At 45.2% G+C, this 20,637-nt stretch overlaps 1 protein-coding gene across 4 annotated transcripts in view; it reads right to left on the bottom strand.

Annotated features, from left to right (window-relative positions):
* The window catches only part of LOC308064638 (gamma-aminobutyric acid receptor subunit rho-2), a 44,957-nt gene that overhangs the window by 22,291 nt on the left and 2,029 nt on the right, over positions 1-20,637 (bottom strand). For 3 of the 4 annotated variants that reach the window (XR_013928463.1, XM_080389392.1, XM_080389394.1), the window contains exon 2: positions 10,877-10,983. Coding sequence is in view for 3 of the 4 variants with exons in the window: in XM_080389392.1 (XP_080245518.1) it covers positions 10,877-10,983 (107 nt within the window). In the remaining variant the exon portion in view is untranslated. Of the gene's footprint in view, positions 1-10,581; positions 10,748-10,876; positions 10,984-20,637 lie in introns of those variants that run through there. The other variant, XM_080389393.1, reaches the window with a different exon arrangement.

Here is a 20,637-nt window from a genome sequence, read left to right as displayed (position 1 = left end):
CTACGAGGCCAGATGCAAGGTCCTGCACATGGGCCAGGGCAATCCCCAGCACAAATACAGGCTGGGTGGAGAATGGACTGAGAGCAGCTCTGAGGAGAAAGACTTGGGCATGTTGATTGACAAGAAGCTCAACATGGTCCAGCAATGTGTGTTTGCAGCCCAGAAAGTCAGCGGTATCTCGAGCTGCATAAGAAGAAGCATGACCAGCAGGTTGAAGGAGGTAATTCTCCCCCTCTACTTTGGTCTCATGAGACTCCCATCTGCATCCAGCTGTGGAGCTCCCAACGTAAGAAGGACATGGATCTGTTGGAGTGAGTCCAGAGGAGGGCCACGAAGATGATCAGAGGGCTGGAGCACCTCTCCTGTGAAGACAAGCTGAGAGAGTTGGGGTTGTTCAGCCTGGAGAAAAGAAGGCTCCAGGGAGACCTCGTAGCAGCCTTCCAGTACCTAAAGGGGGTCTCCGAGAAAGCTGGGGGGGGACTTTTTACAAGGGCATGTAGTGGTGGGACAAGGGGTAATGGCTTTAAACTGAGAGAGGGTGGCTTTAGATTAGATGCTAGGAAGGAATTCTTCACTACAAGGGTGGTGAGGCACTGGCACAGGCTGCCCAGAGCAGCTGTGGGTGCCCCATCCCTGGGAGTGCTCAGGGCCAGGCTGGATGGGGTTTGAGCAACCTGGTCTGGTGGAAGGTGTCCCTGCCCATGGCAGGGGGGTTGGAACTGGGTGATCTTTAATATCCCTTCCAACCCGAACCACTCCATGATTCTATGAACCACACCCAGCAGCAGGGCTGGAAGTGCTGAAGGACTTTAACTCTTGCACACAGCTTTACAACACAGCTGAGCTTGTTCAGCAAGCAAGAATAGTCCTCAGCCCCCTCCTCAAATTACACGGGAATGACTTTCACCAAGCGGTGAAGTTGCACAAAGGAGTAGACTGAGTGCAGTGAGACCTCTAAGACTGTTCGGCTTGCTGACCACAGAAAGCAAACCCAGCCAAAACCAACAGCAGCAGCAGCAATTGGACTATTTTCTTCCAAATCAGTGACTTGAATCAGCCCGGGAAAAGACCTGCCAGGTGACCGAGTTGACCACCAGGGCCAGAGGTGAGAGCTGTGGAGGAGGACGGCAGGTCAGAGAGCCATCTGCCTTTGGTGGCATCGGCTCCCTCCTCATGGGTCAGTCCCTGCCTGCCAGGCCAGGAAATGTGCTCAGTCGCTACTGATCAGGCCACAGGATGCAACCATTCACCAGCTAGCGGATTTCTTCTCGGACCATTGTAACTCATCAAAGAGAGGCAAATCCATGGCAAAATCACAGATATCTTTTCCTCATAACCCTTGCCATGCATCCTTTCTTTTGACTGGCTCCTTGTCCCGGGAGGAGACATCGCTTACCTCCGTGGCAGTTGTGTCCTTCCTAATACGCAATCCAGCATCCTGCAGACAGTGACTGCCACATGGCCCTTCTGTCAGCTCACAGGTGTGTCATCTTCTGGTTTGACCAGAGGAAATGGTGGCTTCATTAAGTGGAAATATTGCAGCAATGGCTTTGCAGTATTCTGTTCCCTTTCATCCTCATTAATTGAGTAGTTGTGGAGTATGATAAGGTCTAACAAGCAAATTAGCTTACAGAGTGCTACTTTTAAGGAGGTGTTTTGTTACTTCTGGTTCTTTCAGTTGACCTATTAAGTGATGCTATACCTTACTACATACCCCCGCTTGTCTCACATACAGTATTTAAGGCAGTCCTTTTCAATCTGAAATCACTCTATGAGTTTATACCTTGTTTGGAGCCACACTTCCTTCTACTCTTTACAATTATTTAGGACACTGAGTAAACAAAGTTAAAAACAACGTCAAGAGAAAGAATTTCTACATGACATACCTCCCACTCAGTAAAACGTGCTTGTTTTTTTAAAAACAAGGTAGTAAAAAGCACTGTATCTGTGGTGATAACGAGCACTTTGATGTGCAGTATAATCAATAGGGAAACAATGCCAGCCTGCTGATGGGCAGTGCCCTGCTGGTGCCATTAGACTCCCTTTGCTCAGACACCTCCTGAAGTCATACATGGTGACCAGGAAGAACTCGGGCAATGATTCAAATACTTTTCTATTCCCTTAATGCTTTTAAATACTAATAGCTCTTCAGTGTGGTCATGTTTGTGACACTCAACTTGGACCTCTGCTACAGCGAGGCTCGATGCTCAGGGTAAGACACCCCGTGGTCCAACACAGCCTAGTCAGAGCAGGCACAGGGCTGCTTTCAGCACGGCCTCTGGCTCTTGCCAGAGAAAGCATTTGTAATTAATATTATCTGAGGTCAGACACAGCTGCTGACATCGCAGCGGTGCCCACAGCGCTTCCAAGCAGCCGTGGCGTGGCAGGCATGGCGCTAACAGGGAAGACACGGTCTCTGCCAGGATGGCTTCGCAGCGCAGTCAGGCTGTGCCAGAAGAGGAAGGCAGCAGTTGGCCATGGCACTGCCCGCTGGGTCTCCCTGGTGCTGAGGAACTCTGTGCCCACCGCATGCTGGGCAGCCCCCGCAGCTTCCAGACTGCTAGAGACACTCTCTGGTAGGAATGCTTAATTTAGCTTTGATTCCGGAAATCAACACCCATCCAAAGTCTATGTACTGCTGCAATTTTCACGCTTGTCTGAACACTGAACACAGATTAAAAAAAAAATAAATCAACAAACAACCGAAAACCAAACGCAAAAATACAAACCCACAAACAGAACACTGCCAAGTTGGTATTTGACCCTCTTTCCTATTCCTTCCCTATCTGCTCTTGAAGATAAAATACTATGTTCATATTCTTTTCTTTTTTTTCATGTTCCTGCACCAAACACTCGGTTCGGCTCCCAGATAACCAGCAGTGACCTCACTGCAAGGATAAACTTTAAGGTTCAGTCTGGAGCTGCCATGAAGCTTTATTACACCCAAAAATAAAGGGTGTTCAGTGTAAAGCTGGACAAGCTGGAAAGCCCTTGAGAGAAGCCTGAGGTTGAGTTAGGTGTCCTGTACATCAATGAAACTGCTTTTACTTTTTTTCTTTTCTGCAGTTAATCACGAATTTGAGGAGTGATAAAACAGTGAGTATAATAGAGAAAGGGAGAAATCGTTTGATCTCTGGACTCAAATGTGAAGTTCTTCATACAGACAGTACGAAGACGTAAAACTTACTTATCAGTGGAAATATTTATTCTGCCTTTCTTGGGCAAAATCCTACTACTGTCAGCAGGAACAATCAGTGCTTTTCTCTTCTCCCCCCTCCTCATTCAGCACCTGGGGCTGAGGCAATGAGAAAGCACACAAATAGGAACAAGGGCACGTTGAGACACCAAGACCCTTTGGAGAAGGCTTGGACAAGAGGTGGGGCTAAGCAGGGAAGAGTGGGTGAAGGGCCTGGGAGCTAGTGGCAGCAATCAAACAATTGTCGAGCCCTGCTCTAGGCGATGAGCATAACAGATAATGATAAATGCATATTCACTTAGACCTTCACTCTTCAAAACTTCTACCAAGATGCAGTTTTGCAGAGGCACTTGATGCAAACAACATTGTAAATGCATGCAGTGTCTGAAGCAAAACAAAAGCCTTGTAAAGAAAAAAACTCAGAAACTAACCCTGAGTTTCTTAATGTCATCTCGGCTACAGCACGTACCATTGAATTAAATGGCTGTTGGTCAGTCACCGGAAGGTGTCAAGAGATCTTTGGTCTCACTAATCCTTGCAGTGAATTAGGAACGGCTAGCTTTTTAATCTTGTCCCTCTGGAAACTAAACTGTTGAACCACTGGGGCTCCCCGTGCTTTGCCAAATTCCCCATCAATGCCACTAGGGATGAGCAAACAGAAAAAAACCTCTTTAGTGAGAGGGAGCAGGGGGTGAGGAAGGTGTGACTGGGCAGGGAATAGAACAGCTGGGATGGTATCTGACTGAACAGGGAGACAGAGGACAAGTAACTTAGATTATAGTATTAAATGTAAAAAGACCCCTCATCAACTAGCCTTTCCTTGTCATAAACAACATCTTATCAATATTCATTTTTTCTCCAGAGAGAGGAAGTACTGAGGGATCAGCTTGGAGAATTACAAGCAGGGAAAGACCTGAATACTGTAATACTGGAGGAATCTCAAAGCTCAGGCTCCTCTCTGGGATGTTCACTGCTGGACAGGAAGGTAAACAGATCCATGTGAATGCTGTGGGTTTGGCTAAGAAGAGGAAGATGTGCTGCTTTGCTCAAAGACTGCAGCCCAGCAAGGCTTTTCAGCTCATACTTTAAAGGTCTCTGAAAAGCATCAGCCAAATTCATGGAATCATTCAAATTAAACATGAGCTCAAGTATTTATAGATCAAGGTCTAGAGAGAAATTGTATAACCTTCAGCTGAAGCATTTCTTCCAGAAACAGCAAACATGTCAGCATCCATTATCTCCATCACCCTCCACAGCAATATCTTGCAGAACACAAATCCTAATTCAGCAGGACTGATAAAACCAGAAAGCAAATCCTGGACTCTTAAAAAACTTCGTAAAAGTCGCTGTCGTGGTTTAACCCCAGCCAGCAGCCACTCGCTCACTCCCCCTCACCCAGAGGGATGGGGAGGAGAATCGGAAAGGAATGTAAAACTCAAGGGTTGAGGTAAGAACAATTTAATATGTAAAGCAAAAGCCGTGCACACAAGCAAAGCAGAACAAGGAATCCATTCAGCACTGCCCATGGGCAGGCAGGTGCTCAGCCGTCCCCAGGAGAGCCGGGCTCCGTCACACGTAACGGTTACTCGGGAAGACAAACCCCATAATGCCAAACGTCCCCCCCTTCCTTCTCCTTCCCCCAGCTTATATACTCAGCGTGATGTCACATGGCGTGGAATACGTCTCTGGCTAGCTTGGGTCACCTGCCCTGGCTGTGTCCCCTCCCAATTTTCTGTGCCCCCCCCCAGCCCTCTGGCTGGCAGGGCCCAAGGAACTGAAAAGCCCTTGACTTGGTATAAACATCACCCAGCAGCAACTAAAACCATCCGTGTCCTATCGACAGCGACATCGTTCTCACATCACAGGCAGAACACAGCACCGTACTAAATACTAAGAAGAAAATTAACTCTATCCCAGCTGAAACCAGGACAGTCACAGACTTCCACCTACAGAAACAAAGCCACCCATAAACTATTCCCCTTGCATCCCAGGCACAGCATAGTGGCAGCTTCCAAGAAAACTCAAGACACTCGCACATTCATTAGAGCATTTGATGGTACAAAAGTTGGAAATGGAAAACAGGAGATTTCCCTTTTGAAGGAGATATTTACATTTGCATGTTGAGAGAGGATTTAAGTGACCTGAAGCACAACCCAAGGCTGATGGGAGCACTTCTGCATTCTCTTTTATTGGGCAATCCATTAACCCCACAGTTTCTGCATAGAATTTACATGTGACATGATGGATCGTCTTTGGACCATCTCACTGTAAATGTACCGCCTTCCAAAACTGCATCAGCAACATCTTAATTCTGTAAATTCCTGCATGTCAGTGTCCTTGCCTTAAATCAAACTTGGGTATTAGAAAGATGCTCGGGAACCAGCCTGTCAAGGTGCTTGTGACTTTATATGGCTTTATTCCTTTGCCAAGTTCACAACCCAGTGTCTTGAGAATCAGTGGCAAGAGTTCTCCCTCATTTCTCTTTCCCCTGCAGTAAGCTGCCCTGTTTTGTGACCTGCTCTTCAGTGAAAACCATTACACATTCGACTTTGGTGCTGCATATAGAAAAGATGCTGTACAGTATACCTTTAGAGAGGACTCACTTAGCGCCTGCATTCAGTGGTTGTACAAGGGGAATAGACAGACCCAACAAGTCTCCATTTTGGGTGGGTTCTGACACCAAGAAGACTTTGTGGCTTGTTTCACCTTGCAACAACTCCAGTTTGAATTTCAAACTCTGCCCCAGGTTGGATGGGACACCTGGTCTGAGGCTAAGCCCTCCAGGGAAATCAGGAGGTTTCCTGAAGTCCCATTCAGGAATGACTTCAGAAATGGCCCAAAATTAATGCCTATTGCATCCCAGCGTGTCTCGGCACCCAAAATCACACACTGAGGGGAAGCATGCAAGCTGCAAAGAGTGACTTCATTCCCAGTCAGAAACAGATACTGGACACAAACATTTTTTTATTTTTTTAACACTGGAGCAGGCTTTGGAAGATAGGGAAGAGCGTGCTACCATGAAAATGCCTGGAGTCAGTTTTCCACTTCAGCTCTGAGACTAAAGCTTTGCCACATCTCTTTAATTTTTCTCTTTGGCAGCGATTTCAAAGGCTCATTGTTCTCTAAGGCAGTCTCTCTGTCCTCTCATGTATCTTTGAAGGAGTTAGGCAGACATAGGCCCTGAGATAAAAAATAAAATAAAATCTGCATGGGAAACAAGCAGGCTTGAGACTTCTCTACTGCCAGATATTTTGTGCACACCCAGAGAGGCTTCCAAATGTCCATAAGAGATCCCATGCCTGCAAGCTGCAAGAGTCTTCAGTGTTTCTGCATGTATGTGTGTGTGTGTGTATATATATATGTTACCTTTTTAAATGAATGTATATATGTTTGGGACCTCTTCGGTGTAGGCAGCTTGCAGGCAGCCACCACCAGGATATGCTCATCAGCTGCTACATGCCTGCAGAGCGCTTCATTCCTCTGCAGCTCACTGACAGCTGGTCATCCAGGGGGAAGCAAGTTTTATTCCAGCCCTTCGTACTAACCGTAAGTGAACTACTTACGCTTCATTCACCCCACCATTCATCCATCCTGACAAAAAAACTGCCCAGAAATGGCAGCGAGGACCAGCTGACATTAGGCTATTAGGCAATGAAGAAATATAAAAAGTATAGCATGAGGCTCTTCCCCAGCAAAGAAGATACAGCTATTTTAAGTATCAGCTAAAGCTGCTTATTCACAGGCTCCCTGTAAAATACAAGACGTCACAGATGAAATGCTTAAAATGGATGTTTAAGGAAGGCAGCAAAACAAACATTTGCATAACCTTTAAATACTAATATTTGTAAATAATACCCAAACATCTGCTAGCTAGAACAAGGTCACTGACATGGAGATAACTCCCTAAGGGTCAAAACTAATGCAGTCTGGTTTAGCTTGTGGAGGCTGCTTGGAACATCAGCAAAGCAAAAAACTTTGTCATTACCATCGCACCCACTAGCCTGCCTCTAATGGGCTGAGAGCAGGCAGGACAAGCATGCTTATTGGGCTGTTAATAACACACCTTACACAACATGTGCTTGCTCGCTTGCTCTTTACAAAGATACTTTTTCCCAAAAACCCCTTCACCTTTTCTCTACTGTTTTTCTTCCATGTTACCTTGCATAACCCCAGCCTGCTCTGCCCAGTGGCCACAGCTGCGCTGGGCTGGCAGCTGGCTGACTGTCCTCTGCACGCCAGCAAGAGTCACTGTGGCCACCACACAGCAGCTACAGACCCCGTTCCCTTTTTAGCTTAAAGTTCACTGGTGAAGTTGTAGACTGGTCCACTAAAAATGTTGAAGGGTAACAGCCGCCCATCATTTCGCCAAGCTTGGGAACCATCTTAGTTGCAGAACTGGGTTTCTTTGTAGTTTAATGTCACTCACAATTCCCTTATGATATTATTTATGTTTCCCAGAGTTGAGTTGCCTTTCCCACCTGCACCGTAACGTCACACGCCCCATGCAACGCCGTGAGGCTGGACCCCCCGTTAGACTGTGGCCCTTGAGCTGCTCTCAGAAAGCAGACAGCATCTTAGGGCAGCAACCGGTTACAGTCACACGTGTCCCACAGGCTCCTCTACTCCGCTTCTGCAGTACAAAAGCTTTTTCATCCTACTCAGGTCAGACCACATCGCTCTGACTGGCATTGCCACAGCAAAGCTGGATGAACTCACAGTGCATAGCAAATCACTGTGACTGCCTGATGAATAACGGTACAGAAGAAAATGTAAGGATCACCTCTTACCAGACTTTTGTTTTATTTCCTTTATATTTTTTTTTCCATCGGGCTTACCACCTGTCACTAAAATACACTGTGTAATGCTGCAGCCATGCAAGAACCTGTAGCACCCAAGCTATCTCCATGCATGTGAGTCCAGCTTTCTAAGGCTGGAGCCTCAACAAAGCTGTTGCCATATTTTGTTCCTTATCACATAGAACTTCAGCACAACTTTGCCAATACCTCACCTTTGTCCCAGGTAGCTCTGCAAGATAAGGAAGTTTTGAGCAAAAATTAAAGAAACACCATGTTTTTCCTTTATAAATAAAGTCACCTTTTCACTGAAGGCTGTTAGAATATTTTTCAATTTTATAAACGTTACTCCAAGTTTTTAAGCTCTAGGAGTACCCCAATGCCCTGATGGGAGGTAACATGGGAAAACAAGACAAGGGAGATTAAAACACAGTTTTACACTAGCACTGGAAGAGTAGCCGTGTAACTATGTATGTTTGGTGTGAACTGTGCACAAAGAAGACCCTCATGGGCTCTGTGACACTGATAAAAATAGCAAAAATTTGGTCTGCAGAAATACAGTGCAGTGGTGACACCGGACACTGAAACCTAAACCATTAGGACATGTGCTGGGCAAGCCATGTGGGATCACCGATATCCATGGTGGAGCAGCGTGCCAACAAAACAAAGCCAGACTGAGGCAGTGGACATCCAGCCAGCACCTCACAGGTTCAGCCTTTGCAGGCAGAACAGAAGAACGGAAAAAAGAAGGCTGAAAAGTCAGGTAAAGAAAACCAAGACCAAAAATAGACAAACAAACGGGAAACTGAGCCAACAAGGTGGCCAGCTGGACAATCCCGACAGTGACCATCTCCTCCTGGAGCCAAGAGGCTTTAGGTCAGTGCATGAAACAAATCTCATGGTTCCCCAGTCTTTCATTTTTCAGAGGTCAGGTTCCTTCCTAAATCCACCCTGCTGAAAGGCTCACCTTCCAAAAGAAGCAACCTGGCAGGAGAGGAAACACCAGCAATAAACCGTAATCTCCCTTTCCCACCAGAGAATGTGGCAGCAGTGTCACTGCCAAGCCAATACCCACCTGGAGCAGGTGAGGGACCTGAGGGCAGCTCACTCCGTGTCACTTTATAGCCAATTCAAAAAGGAGCAGGCACGGCCAGTGCCTCCAGAGCCAGCTCCCAGACCTCAGCCCTGAGCCTCAGCTGCATGCCTGGGCTCCTCAGAGGTGCTCACACCAGCTCCAGGCAGATTTGCCTGTATTCCACCCAGAGGACAATTTAAGTCAAACTCTTCAACCTTAGAAAACAGCAGATCAAGTTTACCACTGATTATCAAGAGCTACCTGCAATGGGCAGGCTGGACTGCAACATGTTAGGAAATTACAGCGGGGGTGGGGTGGGGACGGGGAGGGGGACACCACTAGTGATGACACGTTTTGGAGTCTGGAGTTTGGAGATATATGAATAGTGAGCGTGGGGAGAGCGCTGTGCTGTCTGATCAGCACATCTGCACCGCGGGGCGAGAGGTGTCTTCCCAGCCACGCCAGGAGCGGACGGGTCAGTAAAGCTCTGTTCTACAGACCAGGTGCAAAATGCAAAATACCTGTGTGACCCACTGGACAGGGAGATGTTGCGCTTCACCCTAGAAGGCTGTGTTAGAAGGACGCAGTATTAGTCATTCATCAAAAACTACAGAAAAATCTTAGCTCATCTGATCAGAAGAGGGATTTCCATACTGGTATTCCAGTACATTTTTTATTCAGGTACTCTCTTACCTCTGCAGTAATAAGTCTAGAAAGATCAGGTGAGCACATTCCTGTAACTGGGCATGACAGAAGGCAGAAGTGAAGGTGACGGAGGTGTCCCCTCCTGCTCTTTTGGTTGCTTTGAAACAGAACAAGGTCTTAAAAAAAAAAAGATTAGTCAGGATGAATTTGGTACATTGCTCTGGGTGATGCTCTGTTTGTGTACTCTGAATAATTAGAAAAGTTTCCACTGACAATGTTAAAGGAATGTACTCTGAATAATTAGAAAAGATAAGGTGGGCACCTGAAGGAGATAAGGAGACCATCAAGTCAGGAAATTGTTGAACAAAGAAAATTGAAAGGTCTATTCCACCTAGATCCCACCTATTGTGAATGGAATGATTGGGTGTCAAAATCAAATGAAACATGTATGTAAAGATGTTGTGTAACCTCTCACAAAAACTGTATAAAATACCCAACTTTTCACTGAAAACTTCGGAGCTAGTTTGTCCAGTGTGAATCGGCTAGCTCCCCAATGTTACACGAAATAAATACCTTTGCTGCTTAAAGACAAAATTTGTCTCTGAGCAGTTACTCTGTGCCGTTTTGGCATCAGCTTTAGAGAGTTTGAGACATGATTTTATCTGGACAAAACTACTCCCATTTTCTCCTAGCGAGGATGGGCTGTGATCCGCTTAACGAGTTCTTTACTTTGCAATTTGATCACATCAGCTGAAAAGCACATTGCAGCTTCACAACTACAAGTGAACATTAAAACCCACATTATGAAACAACAACAACAAAAAAATGAGCATTGAAACCTGTTCATCTTTTCAGCAGAGGAAAACACTTACTGGGAGGGTCCATCCTGAGCTCTGGGGAACGCTAGCCAGAAGGAGAGCCAACTTCAGCAACGGGAAGGAGTGCAGGAGCTCTACAGAGCACTGAGGGCTACGAGGTGAGGATGAGTTCTCTCTGAATTGCCTCAAACATCTCTTAAGACCACCCAAGTCCTTTCCCTTCACACTGGTTCATCTGCCCAGGCATCTGGCTTTTTTTTTTTTTTTTTCTTCATTAGACGATTGATTAGATGATCAGATGATTTTTGATTAGATGAGCATGAAATCAAGAGAACCATTTTATTCTCACCTCCAAAAGCCGGCCGCATGGTGAAGTCATGGTCATCGACTCTGAGAAGCTGCTCTGTCTTTCCTTTCCAGGTCTTGGTTACATCACGGTTCTTCATGTAGATGTGACTGCAAAAGACAGCAACAGTCGGTCTGCCGCCTCGGTGCCCCGCCGGCTCTGCGGCTGGCGGCCCGGCGTTGGCAGGAGCAGCAGCACTGTGGGCACAGCGCCGGGAGGGACGCGGGGTGGCTGCTGGCACCCCGGCACGGGCCAGCGCGGCAGCCTAGGCGCTGCCGCTCCACAGCATTCCCTCAGACCTGGCCTCTCCCGCGGGCAGCCTGCTCTCCGACCGGCTCCGAGACCGGTACCGTGCTCTCTGCACCCTGGGCATCACGGCTCCCAGGGAGGCACCGGGCTGAGCACGCAGCGTCTCACCGAGGAGCTGGGATGCAGCAAATGTCGCAGCCCAGAGCAAGGAACAGCAGAAGCAGCTGACTGCCCCACATGTTACCTGGCCAGGATTTGGCCAGATACCAAGGTGGCATTATCACGAGGAAGCTCTTTTTGATGGTCACGCAATGTCATACACTATTCTTAGACTACCTATCCGCCTCCTGAACACCAGTTCAATACTGGAAGTTTGTGCGGACAGAGGGCTTGCTTTCTCCTCTGACTTCTAAACAATGACAAAACCACCCGTTTCCCTCCACAGCAGCAGCAGGAAAGAGGGTTTTTATCTAAAGAAGTCAGCAAGATCTGGAATCCTTCGCTTTTCTGAATATTAAGGGAGGAAAAAAATCTATTTTTAAAAAAAAAATTATTTGACAGATTGTGCAATAACAGCAGAACAAAGATGACAACAAGCCCCTGAGAAAAGTGCAAGACAGTCACTAAAATCACATAAAGGGATAACTAAGCAGCAGACAGACAGCTACTGCGTGCATTTCTGGAAGAAAATCCAGATCAGCACCCCTGGCCGTTCCCCAGTGGTGCAGGGAGGAGGACTTAGACCATTACGACTCCTCAGCCCCTTTGCACTGGGCATAAGGTCTGCCAAGGTTATAAATATTGCTGCAATTAGCTGTTCGTCAGTAATTTACTAAAATAGTTAAAATAATAAATAGAAAGAACTTCATACAAAAGGGTTGCGATTCACTTGCCCGCGTGGGAGAAATACTACTGACAGTAAAGAACAAAAAAATCTTGGAGGAAAAATAAAGGGACTGCTCTAATAGATACAAAAATGAAAGTGAATTAGACTTAAAATCTCGGCCAAAAATTCAGAGCTTACAGAACAATCACCACACTCATAAGCGTTGCTGTGGAAAGGGATAGGCAGCACAACTCGCAGATCAGAAGAAAACTTTCCCATCAGAGCATTCATCTCAGAAAAGAAATGATAAAACCTAAGGGCTGTTGACAGCTGCTGCTAACATTGATAAACTATTTATTTTAATAAGGACGTGTGAAGGAAGCAACAGAATTTAAAAAATTGTATCAAATCGACGCTTTGAAGCAATATAAGCCCCTGTGCTCCAGGGTACCTGCTACATTGGAAAGTTTGGATCACCCTCACCTCACTTCGGGTCCTGTTTAAATCAGGGCATCGGATCATCTCTGCCCCTTCTGGCTGTAAAAAAGGACCCAGCTGGAGCAAAGGCACTCCGAACGCGGCTGCATTAACGGTTACCCAAAAGCAGGGTGAGAAACCCAAGCACAGCCATTAGCGGGAGTGGTTGGAGGCAAAAATTTAGCTTTTAACTGCTTGCTGCAGGGGGAGGTTGTGTTTCTTTGCAAAGGTTGGGGCTGCTGACAACACACGCCGTGTTGCCTCTCTGCCCGAAAAGCTGGAAGCGGAGAAGAATGAACTTCCAGTGTCTGCTGGACTTTAACCGTCAGGGAAAGACCTAAATACCAGTAAATGTTCAATCAAATCTCTCTACTGAAAGAAGCGGGTGGGGAGTGGTGGTCGTGGGGTGTCAAATTAAAAATCAAATAAAGCTTTGGATTGCGTGTTCTATGAGGAAATAGCATGGAAAATCCTGATGGTATTACAGTAGCACCTTGTAAATCAACGGCACGGCCTCGCTGAAATGCCAAGCTCTGATCAACTAATTTAAAAATTATCAAAGAGCAAATAGCACGCAGGAGAGTTGCTAAGAACAAGTTTGCGGCTAAAGAGGCTTCAGGGGGTTGTCTGGGGACAGTGACACTCTGAGGAAGAAAACAGGTTTTCAGGAACTTCCAAGCCAGGGGTTGCATTTAATAACCAGCATTTAATCATTAATTCATGTTCAATCCTTCAGGCATGATGGACGATTCAGAATTTACAGACAGAGGTCTGTCATTTAATTTTTAATCAATTTACAAATATTTTGTGGAGAGCTATTTGTAATGACAGGCAGTCTACACAGACTTTGAAATGTATAGTAACTATTTTTGTCAATTTAATCCAAAAGCAAGACCAAGTTTGTTTGAGAAAAACCATTCTTTGTAGCAGCACATGACATCAGCTATGCTGGCATCGTTTGATCCTCTCCAGCCAGCATCCCATGCCATCTCCACCACTGTTTGCCGTAGGAAGCATCTCATTATCTGCAGCAAAGGTGAATAGAGCCGCCAGTGCCTCTGCAGAACTGAAGGACGCGTGGAACACTCCTGCCCATCGGGGGCCTTTACTGACAATCTGATCATCAGTATCTCATAAATCCTCCCTGATGTACTTACGGTCTTTAGCACTTCTGATTACAGATTTGTCAGGGTTTCTTTCAGCTTTATGCACTCTCTGTAATTCACCACTATTCATTTAAAGCCATCCACCTCCCTTTCTCTTTTTTGCCATGTTCTTCATATATGATTTTATTGCTGTTTACACTTTGTTCAAGTGAGACGAGTTTGATAAAACTGTCCATTGTAAGGACTTGTTCCTGTTTGCAGAGGAGAGAAGAGGACAGGTATCTCATTAAGTTTCTGTAAAGGCTTCTCCATTATTGCCTAAATTCTTTTTATATATTTTCCTTTCTAGTCATTTTTTTTTTTAGAATTGTTCTCAATTGCATAAAGTAGATCCTTTATATAAAGAAAATTAATTTTTGACAGCACAAGGCATGACATTTAGCAGCTCAGGAGGACACAAAAAAGCAGCAGGTATCTATGCAGACATGCGGACCTTTCCAGAGCAAGATAAAGAATTAGAAAATTGGAAACAGTCCTCGTGCTACAGGGTGTAAGGCAATGGCTGAGTGTGGAGCCTGAAGGGACACGTGATCTCCACCTCGAGCATGGCCGAGCTGCTGGCAGACAGCGCCTGGGAGGTTTCTGCACCTCTCACTGCAGAATTCAGCATTGACTTTGGCCACAGGATGGTATCTCATGGTCATGGGATGTTCGTTCCTATTATCCTGTTTCCTACTGGGATTCAGAAAAGTATTTCTACAGTTTCAGTGACGGTCTTACCACACTTCAGTATATTCTCTGGGGAAAAAAACCAAAACTATATAGAGAAAGGTAACTGAGGTTCGCTTCTCGGTCAACGGTAACTAGAGGGTTGACTATTGTTTGAGACTCCCAGAAGTTTTCTTAAATATCTGTAAGGAGTGTGCTGAAGCGTCGTTGAGTTTGTATAGCAGCCACAGCAAGCTGGAAGAGATGCACACTCTGTAAACCTAGCACCCAGAAAGGTACAAAACCTTCTGGTTTTTTCTAACCAACAGAGCATATGACTGCTGCAAAGATCTCCTAGAAGATAAACGAAAAAGGGAAAGTACAATAACAGTTTATGACTGCCATAACAACTTGCTCCTAGATGAGCATTCAAAATTTATTACATCCACTACGCTAGGAGTGTATCCCACATAGATGTGTTATTTTTAACATTATTTGCATGGATCACATGGGATCAGATATGGTCAAGAACTTTCTGACAAGCTGGGAACCTCAAGGTTTTGGGTCTCCTTGCGTTGCCTCTCAGGGCCACCAACTCAAGGACCTGACAAGTCCTGGCTGGCCAAGAGGCCTTGGTAGCTCCACCACAGGCCAGGTTTGCTCTGGTTTACATAGATGGCCACACCAGTCCCTATTGTTCCAAGACTGCAGGGGAGAGAGGCTCTGTTGCCCTACCTCTGCATGTAACGTTCTCCATACTGACTCACCTGGGGTTTTATGCCTGGAGCAGGAAGGAAAGTGCCTTTCCTTGCCACATTTCTAGAAAAATCTACATCAGACTCTGGAAAATGATGGACACAAATTCAAAGGATGTGCACAATGACTGTTACTGCACATGTTAAGAACATCTCATGGCCACATGCCCAACACACCTTATCATCTATTGCTTGGGAACTTCCATTTTTGCTTGGATTTATAAAGTATGGTTTTTAACCAGGAAAAAAAGAAAATCTGCTCTACAGTTGTTCGTATTTTTAGTGTATTACTGATTAATCCGAATACGTTTGTTCTTCACAGCAATAATTTTTTTAATTTTTTTTCTTTTTTATCTTTTGTAATCAAGCATGTCGCAAATGCCACACTCCTTGCCTCTTCCTACATCCAGCCAACCCAAAGCCAACAACAGGAACATAAGCCAAGGGTAAAATTCACAAGGATGTTTTACGCAGCGACACTCCCTCGCAAGGATAAAAAGCTCAGCCTTTTATTTTCACTATTTCAGGGCAGAACCATCCAACTTGCCTGGCTGTCCCCACGCCCCGGTCACTTAAGACGTCATCTTGGGCTCATGAAAACAACCAAAAAAAATTACAGGCTCTCCTCACTGTGAAATCAGTGCAATTTGCACCCACATCAGCAGAAGCAAAAGTAAACCAGCATGGTTAATTGCAGAGGTACTGCACTCGGCTTCCCGGTACAAACAGGTTGCTTGGGCAGCGCACACTGCAATGAGCCGAATGATGGAGATATGGGGGATAACGGGTCTAGCCAAGGGAGCCAGAAGCTGCTGCTCTGAAGAGGCAGGAGGAGGCACAGCTGTTGAAGAGACGGCACCAAATGCACACAGGCTGGTGAGGAGCAGCGTTGCAGCTCTAAACACCTCACAGCCCACACAGACACCTACAGAGCTGCAGCACAGAGAGGGCAACAGCAGCAGCAGCAGAGAAATCCTAACTGCAAACGTGAACCCCGGCTGGAGCACACAGCCAAGGCAAGGCATGAGGTTCGCCTCTCCGGTCTTCTGTTGCCATTCTTGCGCACGCATGCCTCTCCCTGCGCTTGTTTCACGTTGCCGTTCGGCCCTGCTGTGATGCTGCAGTGTTGGTAGAAAGATCTCAGAAGACACCAGACCTTGCGTAACTAGAGGCTGTGCAATGCCCTGGACTTGAACCCAGGTCAGCAATGCATCTGGGAAAAACGGTTATCAACACTTTAACCTCTGAGCCACTTACTAATATTGAATCTTCTGAGAAACCATCACAGAGCAGAGGGGATCAGCAGGGGCTGGGAGGTACCAGAGGGCAGAAGACATGTCTGCAGCACCTGGCTGAAGGTCGGGGGAAAAATGCAGCCCTGCAAGGCAGCAGAGGGAACACCCTGGCCAGCAGCAGCTGTTTCACCAAGGATCCCAGCGGACCACTCTTTGGAAAACCAGTCTGTGTGCTGAGCCTTGCGCTGCCATGACCTGATGGTTGTCTTCTGCTTCTGGGTCCCAACCTAAGGCTGGCATGTAGCGTGCTCTGAAAATTACATCTCTAGTGAGATACTCCAAACCACTGACCAATTCCAAAAACCTTGGCCAGGAAGTCTTTAGCTAACAGAAGCTCAAAGCCACTTTCACTTCAAAAGCACAGCGTCTCTGCTGCTTGGAGCGTGAGGCTTCTGCTGGTGGGAGAGGAACAGGCAGCCTTGGAGCCAGCCAGGTGGAGGCCACTGGAAACATGGCATTCACCGGCAGCGCAGCTGAGGTGGCAAACGTCCCCTGAGCCCCCTCTCCCAGGACAATTTATGCAGAGTAATACACATTACCAGAAGCATTATCAGCAATTTTTATAGAGCAATAAATATTAACCAAAGCACTACTTTTCAGAGTTTCTTTTTCTGTGTGGAAGTTCTGCCTGGCTGGATAGTCTGGGAGGACTGCTGGTTTGTTTGCAATTCCTGAGATGCAACCACTGCAGAGCTACTTACTGAAGAGTACTCCAAGCTGTTTCAAAACCCCAGTATCGGACATGCCAACAGCACTTGCTTGGCACTTAAAGTAAGCCTGATGCTCCAAGGAAGCTTCAAGCACACATAGACACACTCTGTCCTGTCAGTACTACACGCAGCAAGTCTGACACGCCTTGGCAGCAGTAGCCTAGACAGTGCACACAGTGCTCTGGAAAATCCCAGCTAGCAACACGGCAGCAGAGGCCATGGTCCATCCGACACATACACCTGCACCTTTCCACATTTCCACCGTCCCCTTGAGCACCAGTCTTTTCTTCTTCTCTGGAAATGTATTCCCTGGTGTGCAGGTAAGGCTGGGGCCAACATCCCCTGCCCAGCAGTCACCCAAGTGACTCCAACAAAAGGTTTTACTTTGCAGTTCATTTATCACTTTTTCCCAAACAGAATGAAACATCAAATTTTTTAACCAACAATTTGTTAATTATAAGCCCTTGGTGCCACTGAAATCAGGAATAAGAAACCTCCTTAACACCAACGTAGCACTGAGAAGCAGGCATTCCTTCACTGCAGCGCTGGGTGCACGGGGGATCGTTGCACCTAACGTGCATGCCGTGTGTTACATTTAGGCAAGGTTATATAGACCATACATATGTTTATGCATTACATTTCTCGGGAAGAGTCATACATATTCATTCATTTCCCAAGAACAGGTGGTACGGTGTTAATTAAGCATCGTGCACACTCCTTACAGGTATTTAAGAAAATTCCTGGGGGTCTCAAACAACAGTCGACCCTCTAGTTACAGTTGACCGAGAAGTGAACCTCAATTACCTTTCCCTCTATGGACTTGTTTTGACCACAGTTCAACTCCTTTTGGCAAGTTTGGTTTCAAATCCAGCTTTGCAAGAAGATCTTTTGTTCAAGTTCCTTCTTGGAATTATTAATTAACCTTCCCTTAACAACATAATGTTGCACAACTACTGTTTGATGGCAATTATCCATTACACCGAAACGAACAGTAAGTATGTGGCGACATTGGTTTCACGCACCGTTTGTCAGTTTGCACATCAGCAGGAACGCCCTCAACTCCAAACAGGTGTCACTAATATCCTTCACTCAGTTTTGCAATATAAATGATGGAGACAGTATCCCTGGAAAATGTCCAGAACTACCACCAAAGTACAAAGCCGGGAGCTGTTACTCAAAGGCACCCCCCAATTTCCTACACACAGCCTGGGCTCTCCAGAGCGTAACATGATGCTGCGCCAGGCAATGGTCACAGCAATGATGCACAGTTACTCCTTAAAGTCCTACCCCAACTTGCAGAAAAAGAGTTGTTATCAGTGAGGTGGGGGAATGTGGGAGTACAGGAAAATTAAACACGATACAGTTTCCAATTAAGCAAGCATTATCCATTCAGCATGCGTGATACCTAGAAAAAATAATGCATTACAGCTCAACGTTGATGCAAAACAAGGGGAGTAATTAAGGGTGCACGGGCAACACTTAGCCTGGCGTTTCTTAATTTGGGTTCTGACCTCCACAGCCCTAACCTGGCTTCACCATCTCCCTTTCCCATGAAGGCACAGGCTCACCAACTTCCCTGTGTACCTGGCAACCAGCTGTCTCGGCACCTGCAGGACCCCAAGCCCTCAGAGCTCCACGGGTAAGAACCCGTATGCAACTTTCAAGGAATGAACCAAAGAACTGAAGATGTTCTGCACTTAAACAACCCAAGCTAGCTTCTTGAAATCAATATAAGGACCTTTAGATCAGGCTGATGCGTCACCTTAGAGGACACACCAACTATTGAACTTATCAAATGTAGATTCTAAAACACAGGAATAATTTTTTTGGCCATTTACTGTAAAATTTACTGTATTTCTTATGGTAAGTCAGCAAGAGAAATCCTAAGCAGAAAATGTGATGAAATAATTCTAGAGGACACTGTTTTCATTTCTCTTACACAACCAGAAAACCAGCATAGACACTATTTTTAATTTCCTTTTACTAGAAGAGTCTGCTATTCATTGCTGGTTTAGAGACAACTATGTTGTTCCTTTGCAACTGGAAGAAGAAACACTCTCTTTTTTTTCCTCCCAATAACTGCAGAATTCTCTGTTTATAATGTCATTCCTGTTTGACAGTCCCTAAAACTCCATTTTCATATACTTCTAAATAACCACATTGCATAGGAAATGTATATATATATATATATATAAAAGGCACATAGTTCCTCAGGTTCTACCTGGCTGGAAAACCATTAAACCAAATAATTAAAATCATTTTTCCACAGAAAACCAAATAGTATCAGTTAATCTTCACAGTAAATAAATAATTTTAGCAGTGTTTTGTCTTCCACTCTATCACAGCTTCACAAAAATAACAGCACTGTAGAAATTGCAAATTATTTTAGCAATCTGTAAATAAAGTACAAAATATTCAAACAACTTTTAACCCAGAGAACGGTACTCCTTTTGGTCAGTCATGTTTAAAAGAAGGATTTATACCATCTTGGTTCTTCAAAGTAGATGATCTCTACTACATGTGAATGGTTTGCAAGAAAATGCCACTGTTGAATCACCCCCATTCCCCAGAACATCTGGGGAAATCTGGAAAAATCTGCAGAGTTAAATGAAAGATCTTATTCAATAATGGAGATTCTGTGTAAATCAGTGGTAAAACTTCAGTTGGCTTTAGGACTGCAGGATCAGGCCCTAGCTGTTTGTAACATTTACGTCACTAAAAGCAAATGCTACTGTACTTTTTCAATATGTAGTATAAATCTGAGTGCATATTGGCTATTCTTTGCTTTCAATTGTATGAAGTTTCTTGGTAAAACATTCAAGTAACAACACTCCCTGTAAAAGTGTTGAGTGTTAAACCAGAAAACCCAACAAAATAAATGGAAAGTTGAAGGTTTACAGCCATAGTGAAGTGATTTAATAAGCCGAATTAACCCAATTTTATTTTTGAGCCCTTTGAACAATGAACGGTCTTGTAAGATATAATTGCCGCTGGATGACATAACTGCAAAAAAAAGATAACATACTTTGGATTGTCTGACAGGTTTGGAAGATTATCTTTTCTAATATAAACCTCCAGTCAAATCTCAGCAAAAGGAAATCTAATAAACTACTAAGACCTTTAACTCTTTTGCCTTTGCTTGACTTTAAAATATGGGTGGTTTTTTTAAGTTTCTATGTATTTCTTCAAAATACATTTTAATTTTACAATCCCTGGGTAATTTCCAGGGATTTATTTATTATTCGTTAGTACAATGCATGCTAACCAACATTCCTACCTCAAACTGATGGAGAATAACATGCAATTTCAAAGGAATGCAAGCAGCACTGACATTCCAGCAAGCGGGGTAAATAACCTGCTCTTGCAGCGGTGCTGGAACAGTAGGTAGGTTTGAACATCACTATTAACTGCAACTCCTCAGAATTCTCCCGGTAATTCCCACACAGGGCTAAGAATATTCTTACCACGATCACACTGAGTTGTTCAACTTCTCTGCAAAACCTGCCTCCTTAAGAGTTAATGAAGGTTAAATACGTCCATTTACAGTTGAAACGGATTACCAGAGTTATACAAAAACATCATCTACGAAGCTGTTTGCACACACACAGACACTGACAGGGCAGATTTTTATGTCTATG

This window comes from Falco punctatus (assembly GCF_963210335.1).
Source record: "Falco punctatus genome assembly, chromosome: 5".
Taxonomy (NCBI): Eukaryota; Metazoa; Chordata; class Aves; order Falconiformes; family Falconidae; genus Falco; species Falco punctatus.
Note: the sequence above shows the minus strand (reverse complement) of the source record. Positions and strands in the feature narration are given on the sequence as shown.